General features: G+C 36.3%; 1 protein-coding gene across 3 annotated transcripts; it reads right to left on the bottom strand.

The window, feature by feature from the left end:
- Positions 1-2514: 2514 nt before the first annotated feature.
- On the bottom strand, positions 2515-6765 carry LOC110030384 (zinc finger CCCH domain-containing protein 53-like). 3 transcript variants are annotated; one of them, XM_020733066.1, is made up of 9 exons: positions 5143-6765; positions 4899-5066; positions 4618-4803; positions 4445-4521; positions 4068-4352; positions 3656-3788; positions 3372-3557; positions 3245-3298; positions 2515-2916 (listed from the first exon to the last, which is right to left on the bottom strand). In XM_020733066.1, exons 1-8 carry the CDS (start codon positions 5925-5927, stop codon positions 3265-3267), a joined length of 1854 nt encoding a protein of 617 aa, XP_020588725.1. In that variant the 5' UTR covers positions 5928-6765; the 3' UTR covers positions 2515-2916; positions 3245-3264. The 3 variants fall into 3 exon arrangements, with proteins under 3 accessions (XP_020588725.1, XP_020588724.1, XP_020588726.1); XM_020733065.1 differs by having other exon boundaries at positions 3241-3298; positions 5143-6764; XM_020733067.1 differs by having other exon boundaries at positions 3241-3298; positions 4624-4803; positions 5143-6763.
- Between the last annotated feature and the right edge of the window lie 1375 nt (positions 6766-8140).

Raw genomic sequence — 8140 nt, 5'->3', positions numbered from 1 at the left:
GAAGGAGAATTTTGTTCATGGAATTAAATGCAAATAAATAGGGAAATATATTTTGTTGGGTGTAGAATTGGAGAATCTTTAGGGTGACAGACTAAAATCCCCAATTCGGTCTTAGTGTTTAAAAACTAAAGCGAGAGTTAGCCTTAAGGGAAGTGGGAGCTCTAGAGTGGGAGCCAGTATCCTCCTAGCCAAGCCACGAATTTAGGGACTAAACCTGAGATTAACCAATGAGTTTCTATAACACTGTATCAGGGTAGAGAATTAAAACTGATCCTATTTTGCACAATACATATTTAAACCATTTATCTCATCTCATTCTCCTAAAACCTCATTGTAGTGGGAAATATGCTTTTTCACATAAGAAATCTTCATCACATAAATCTAGTTTAATAGTTTAGTAGTTACTGCTTAAACTTTCTATTTTAGGTTTGTTATTAGTTAAATAATTTAGTTTTGATAATATCTCAACATTCAAAATTAGTGACAGTAATTTCATTTTGACTTTCTGTGAATTCCTAGTAAATTTTTCATTTCAAATTTAAATCTTCCCCGTGGGATCAATATTTGGGGCTTAAATAGAAAGTTATTTATTACTTGATAACGATATGTATACATGCATAGAATCTCAACATTAATTGCTTAAATTTCTAATTCATAAAATATTGCGTCAAGCTTTTGGCACCGTTGCATAACGGAGTCAACTATAAAATTTTTACACAATTATATTTCAATGGGATTAAGCTTTTGGCGTCGTTGCCGGGGAATGTAACGGTAAATTAATTTCATATTTGAAATATTCATAATGCACACAGAATATTAATCTTAATGGGTATGAAAAAATATACAAAATATAAAAAAAATTTAAAAAATAAAAAATCCAAAAAGAAAATATATTTTTATTTAAGAATTATTTTTATAAAAGTTTTCTTTGCTTATTATATATATTTGTTTATGCGAAATATTAGATCTGAAGGTTTAGTACCTTACGATTCAAAATTAGAGCATACTATTAGAAAAATTCAAAAACAACAAAAAGAAATTAAAAACTTAAACAAAATGGCAAATAACTTAAATAATCAAACAAACGAAAATCAGTTGATTCTAAACTTAAATAAAGAACTTAAATAAAGAACTTTAAAAGATTATGCTAATCCGAAAACAGATGAACTTCACTTGACTATTCAAAATCCTGATATTGCTGCTAATTCATTTGATTCTAAACCTACTATTATCCAAATGATATAAAATAATCAGTTTGGAGGAACACCTACTGAAGATCCAAACTTACATCTTGCTAGTTTTCTTGAAATTTATACTACTTTTAAATATGACGGAGTGTCTAATGATGTTGTTAGGCTTAGATTTTTTCCTTTTTTATTAAGGGATAAAGCCAAGGCTTGGTTAAATTCATTAGCACCTAAATCTATCGGAACTTGGGGAGAACTATCACAAAAATTCTTAGCTAAATATTTTTCACCCTTGAAAACTGCTAAGCTTAGAAATGATATTACATCTTTTTTGTCAGTTTGAAGGGGAATTGATATAAGAAGCTTGAGAAAGATTTAAAGATATTCTTAAAAAATGTCCACACCATGCTCGACCAGATTGGTTAATAATTCAAACATTTTATAATTGAAACATTTTATTTAGTAGGATCACTTAGATATATTATAGATGCTGCTGCGGTTGGATCACTAATGTCAAAACCTTTTGATGTTTTGACCTTTGATTATCACAAAGTATTTATATATTTACATAAAAAAATAGGATGCAAAATAATTTATTGTATTAGTAATTAAATTCAAGCACTAAGAAAGAGTTGGGGAAAGAATAAGACTTATGCTCTTGTGCATAAAATGTGAAATATGAGAAAAATAATGTCCTCATTCACTATAGTACATTAGGGTATATGATCCTTAGCCATAACTAAATAAGCATACCAAATGATTAAAAAGAGAATAAACTAGCTCGATAAAATTTTATGTAATGTCAAATAAGCTTTCTTGAGTAGTAATAATAGTGATATATATATAATTTAAAATATACTCAATAGTTAGTTGTATTAAGTCACTTTTGCATCAAAATAACTCGACTAAAGTTTGGATACTCGAGTTTGTAAGTGATATAAGTAGAAGATTAACACGCTAAACATGAAGGATAGATTCAAATTAGGTTACAATAAAAGGACATATGAAATGTAATTTTCTAGCTAGTAAGACAACAACATCATCATTCATCTATCTGCTTTTCTGTACATTAAATCATGGGACTATGGCAGCAATCACCATTAGCTTAGTCATCACCCATGTGATGCTCCATTAAAATAATCCAACCCACGACAAACATCTGGTCTGCATCCTAACATCACAATGGGTACACTGATGGCGATTTGATTCTTATTTCTCTTATTTGAAATCATAGAAAAATTAATAAAATACTATAATAACTCCATTTTTTTCATTGTTCAGACGGAAGCCAGTAGCTTAGATGATCAGATTATAAGAGAGACAGAAAGGCAACACAACTATGCAATTATTTCTTTTATCATTTCCTTTGTTTCACGTCCTAGAATAGAATATTATACATCGAAACAAATGGTACAGAGATGCGGGTAAAAGGATTGAAAACAACGGTGTTGATGAGTTTATGATGAGATGGACGACTGTGATGTCGTGGGCCACTTAGAAGTTGGTGTCTTCTCATGTCTGTACTCCCTTTACAGCTATTATGTCGTATCTTGTGGCAGATAGTAGCTTGGTTCATAAAACGATAGTTATAGCCATATACTAATATTTTTCTTTCATGCGTGAAAAAAAAATACTTAAAAAGAAAAAAAACCAATAAGAAAATTTCATCCCCCATCTTTTCATCCCGCATTTCATTTCATTTCAGATCCAATTTACTTCCCCCTTCTTCCTGCAAATAGTAAACGAAGTAGTTAGGTGAAAGATAATGAACTTATACTCGAACAGTCTCTATATTATATAATATTATATTATTAGAAGAGAACAATCATCTGTAATTTTTACATATGAACCAAATTTAAGCATCAAGTCCTAAATTTTTTTTTACAAGCTTAAATTAGAGAATATTATTACATGTTATTTATTTATTAGTGTATATTTGCTATGCATTTATTATATATATACATAAAAATGTTTAAAAAAGTCCTTCACAAACACACTAGCTCTGTGATTTGACTTTGTTAATGTTTCCGCTAAAAGAGAATTTAATGCTTACAGACGTTATTGTTTGCCGTTTTCTTCACATTCCAATAGCACCATGATCTGAAGTGAATCTGAAAGCATATAGAATTTTGTTATTGAAGCCTAAAGATTCAGAAAACTGAAATTTTTGAAACAAGCAGAGACCTTGCTGGTATTTGAAAGCAGTAGGGGCTGAGGGGAGGGGATGGCAGCAGAAGCGATGTTCCAGTAGGATTTCCGCCTCCTCCACCTCCACCTACACCTGATGTTGCAGAGAAAGATAGATCTGTGGAGAAAGATGAAGCCTTGGTAGGGGAGGCAAAGGGACTATCTGGTAAGTTGTGCTCAATACTGCAATAAGATTGCAAAGAAAATAAGAAAAATGTAATTAGCTTTTACGATAGAATCAAAATTTGAAAAGCATTTATTGGTGATTGGTAGGAATTTACCAAACTGGGAAATTCATATTATCTTTTGGGCTTGGCTCTTCTGCAGATTCAACTTTATTGCCAGCATTATTATTCAATGGCTGCTGCTGCTGCTGCTGCATCGCTGAGCTACATCCAGTGCTGCTGCTCATGTCTATTAAAGCAAAAGAATCGCATCCCACATAAGTTATTGCAATCTTTTATTTTGAAAAGTTTAGTCTTAATCGCAATTAGATTAGAAATAAAAGTTTATTACATCTCCTAATCGATGAAAAGAGTCTAACAACTCTGAAACAAGAGCTCATTAATAATTTTTTCAAAGCTCTTTTTTTTATTTTATCTTTCAAAACTCATTTATTTTCTTCCAACGTCAAGCATCCAAATGAGCCCTAATAACAAAATGTTATAGTTGTAATAATCCGTTAATCGTTACCATTTTCTTGAGTTGCTATCGGGCGGCTAATTCTGATGGAAGAAGAGAAAGCCCTCTCTGCTAATGCGGTTGTGCTCGAAGTACTTTGTGCATCGGAGGTAGTAGCAGAAACTGCAGCCGAGAAGCTGCGAGGCTTCAAGTCCAGTAGCTGAAACCTTTTGCCTTGTAGCTCGATCGCCTGCTGAAGAAGTTCAGCCTGCTGCTCCTCTTCTAGCCGTCGTCTCAGCAACGAAGCATCCTGCGCTGCAACATTGCCACTGCCAATGTTGTAGAACTTTCTTCCACCTAAAAATAAATGCATGAAATCAACGCTTCACGAATGAAATGACCTCAATGATACAGATCCAGTTGAAAGGAGAGAGCTTTTAAATTCCAACCAATGTCTAATGGGGAATCAAGGCCGGTCGAAGTCCAGCAGCAGGATAAATCGAGTCGATCTGCTTGTTGCTGCTTCCTGTAAGAAACACATAAGCCAAAAAAAAAAAAAAAAACACATTTTGATGTTGAAATCGGACACAATAATGAGTGAGAACTATATATAAGGGGGTACATGTACTTGTCGGGAACTTTGCCCTTCTCTTTGTAAGGCTTAACGAGAACTCGGGCGTCGCAGACGAAATGGGGGTTGCCTTTAGCTAGAATCAGCTTCACAGTCTCTGGGTAGACAAAAGTCACGAATCCAAACATTCTCTTCTGCTGAAATGGAATCCTCACATCCTGCACCGGACCATAGATGCTTCCAGTTCAAAGACGAAGAGCTCTAGAGTTAGAATTCAGGCTATTGGACCGGTAAAACGAAGAAATTTCTAGTCAGCTTTTCAACGAACTTACCTGAAGTAATTCGAAACATCCTCTTCGCGGAAAGTGCTGTCCGCTGGGAAGGTAAGATAGATCTGCCTTGAGCCCGGGTTTGATATTCCGGTGAAGTCCGGCCTTGCACGGCACATGAACTTATGTACCTCATCACCACCTGTAAGCATCAGAGACGTCGCTGGAGCTCTGAAAAAAAAACAAACAATTACTAGTTAAAAAAAAATTTGCAGAATTTGAAATCCTCCATTCCCCAAAATCAAACCTTTGTCCATCATTCTGATGCTGAAAAACAACGTTTAAGTATTTTACAGAAGCCGAAGATGGTGATGCCGGAAAGCATGCAGTCGGAGAACAAGGGAACGGGGTGGCGGAAGCCATGAGCTTCGAGCTCCTGGACCTCAGAAGTAACTCCTGCTCTGCTGCAGCGTCATCATGAAGAAATCGGCAGGCGTTCCCGTTCTTGCAAAAGCCTCTTGCAAAATAAAGGCAGGGTCTCCACCCAAATCCATTTGAAAGGTCAGAGCTTGAGCTGAAGTCACCAATGGCGCCACAGCTCCGCCGAAAACTCGTACCGTTCAATCCCCATCCCACCGAATTCGAAAGGAGCACGCCTTCCCCTCCGGCACCCGGGCTCGGGCAATCTCCAACCATGTCGGGTAAAAAAAGCCCACCACATTTAGCTGTCACCTGTGGGTTGTTACCCCCTTCGCTGAGGAAGGAAAACTGGTCTTGCAACTGCAGTTCATCGACAAGCTCTTCCGGTGGAGAAATAGAGAAGAAACGAGCAGAGTTTTGCCGGGAGAAGACGCCGGCTGCGGTGCCACCACCAGAAGGCGTGGCGGGGGAGGAAGAAGGAAGGAGTCCGAGGTCTCTGCGGACCTTGAGAACGAGGGAATGAAGTAAAGCTTCAGGGCCAAACGCAAGGCGGATCATTTCTTTCTCGCCGTGCTCTTGAATGAGTAGCAGACCCATGATCTTGGCCGCGTTCTCTGGGTCGAGGTTTTGAATTCGTGAGAAGACGATCCTAGTAGCTTCATAAGCGTCCATGGCGTCTACACCGGCGAAGAGGAAGGGGATTAAAAAATGAAATAATAGATTTTTATGCCGGTTTTGCCGCTCTTTGTTTCAGTCTCTGCTCTTTTACCCCTTTTTTCTTCCTTCTCTAACGTTAGTAAGGGGATAGATGCAAGAAGAAAGCAAGCGAGCACTCGAAAGGAAGGAATGAATTTTAGTGGTGGCTTCGTTCACTTGCAGGTAATTAAACTACACAATCTCAGTGACGGACTTCTCTTTTTCGCCACCATCTCCTCTTCTTCCCAAAGTCTACATAGAAGAGAATCTCTTCAAATCAGATCTCTTCAAAGGGTCACCTTTTCCTCTCCCTCTCGAGAAATGCTCTCTTCATGCCAAAGCCTGCATTTTTGAGCTTGGGTCAAATTCTCTCTCTCTCAAGCTTCCACTGCTAACTTCACTTTCCTCGAGGCAAAGGCCCATACCTTTTCAATCGCTCTCCTCTCCCTATCTACCTGCGCTGTCGCCATTGCCGTTGCACAGTAATTACTATTCATTCCATGGCGGGCTTCCTTCACGACAACATGCCAATATTATTTTTTATGTGTCAAGTCATGATCAAATCCAAATTTATGAAACACCACCCCCCTAGATGGCTGCACGGAGACGGCCCATTCAATGTTTCTATTCACAAAACGAACCCCGAGTTCAGTCACCTCTTCCCTTACAAATAAGATTAAAACATAAAAATTTAAACGTAAAAATTTAAACATAAAAACGGCCCGAATTCCTCCCAAGCCGATGAAAATTAAACGTGCATCCGAAAAATACCTTTTTGTCGTTTTTTATTCCCGCCAGCCCATTTGAAAAGAAAATGCATTTTATCGCCTTTAAGTTTTAGTTTGTCACATTTTTTTTCTTTTGCATATCCACCAACTAGGGTTTTCGTGGCAATAAACGTCTCTTTCAACTAGAAAATGTTGATTGAATCTCAAAATATTTGTGAGAACTATGACATTGACGTGAGTTTAATTGTGCTCGAAATGATTTTATTGTGGTGGGACTGTAACACTATTTAGGGTTTATACTGGATAATGAAGTGTCATGATGTTTAGCATTTAGGTTATTGGTGTGTTATGCTGGTATTATTATGTTGTGTTATTGTTACTGATGTGATTCTGGTTTTTTTTTATTTGTTATTGCAGTATTGCAATGAGGTTTAGATAGTGTTGTTGGGTATTATTGCGGTGTTAGTATTGTATTATTGCATGTGTAACGTTATTTTTTTGTTGGAGTGGGATATTTTTTTTATTTAGGTATTATCATAATGTTATACTGGTTTTTTCCAGTGTTATTGTTTTATCGTTAAATGGGTAATTTTAAGGTTTTATTGATGTATGCCTAGCGTTTAGGGTTATCTTTTTGTTTTTTGTGGTATTATTGTGGTGTTATTATTATTGTATTTTGGTATTATTGTGGTGTTATGACTAGGATTATTGAATGTGTAATGCGACAGATTTTAATTGGTTATTTTGGTGTTCTTCTTGTGTTTTAGATGTGATTTTTGTGGCACTAATCCGATGTTATTTTAGTGTTATTCCGGTGTCATTGAGATTATGGAGGTCTCAGTGGAATGTATTGGTTTTATTGAGCTTGTACTATTTGATCAGTATTACTTCCATGTCTAATAAAGTTTAATATGTTTTATAAATTTGCAATTCATCGAACCTGAAATGGTTTGCAATGATCCAATCACAGACAGCCTGTTCGTGAAGTTGTCCTAATGAGAAAGAAACATATGAACAATATTATGCCTATGCACACTTTTTTGGATTTACTGTGCAAAAGGACCACAACAATTTTTTGTCAAATTCAAAGAGGACTAAGACAAAGGACTTTATTTGTGGTAAGACTAGTTTTAAGAAAGAGTTAAAGTTCGGTAACACGGTGAAATTCAAAAGAGTAGACACAAGATTTGATTGTCTAGCCATGATTCGATATGTCGTTAACGTCGAAGGTAACTGTTCGGTTAAGAAATTTATAGAAAGTCATCACCATCCTTTGGCGGAGGATGGTGATAAGCATCTATTGCATTTCAACAGAAAGATAAGTGACATCAATGCAGATGTGCTCAGATCGATGACATGGTCTGGGATTAGAGCCACTGATGCATTTTGCTTCCTAGTTACAGAAGTCGGGTGAGTAGATAATCTCGAATGCATGAAAAGGGATGTCTACAATTTCATACA

The sequence above is a fragment of the Phalaenopsis equestris genome, unplaced genomic scaffold (genome assembly GCF_001263595.1).
Source record: "Phalaenopsis equestris unplaced genomic scaffold, ASM126359v1 Scaffold000711, whole genome shotgun sequence".
Taxonomy (NCBI): Eukaryota; Viridiplantae; Streptophyta; class Magnoliopsida; order Asparagales; family Orchidaceae; genus Phalaenopsis; species Phalaenopsis equestris.
The sequence above is the reverse complement of the archived record's forward strand: the minus strand, read 5'-3'. Positions and strand labels throughout refer to the sequence as shown.

What these genes read in the sequence shown, in the direction of transcription:
- LOC110030384 (XM_020733066.1), bottom strand. Translation starts at nt 5,927, where the DNA reads ATGGACGCTTATGAAGCTACTAGGATCGTCTTCTCACGAATTCAAAAC. An exon ending in GATAGCAACTCAAGAAAATG is followed by an intron (nt 3,789 to 4,067) that starts GTAACGATTAAC and finishes TTGCTTTAATAG; the next exon opens with ACATGAGCAGCAGCACTGGA. An exon ending in TGCTTTCAAATACCAGCAAG is followed by an intron (nt 3,299 to 3,371) that starts GTCTCTGCTTGT and finishes ATATGCTTTCAG; the next exon opens with ATTCACTTCAGATCATGGTG.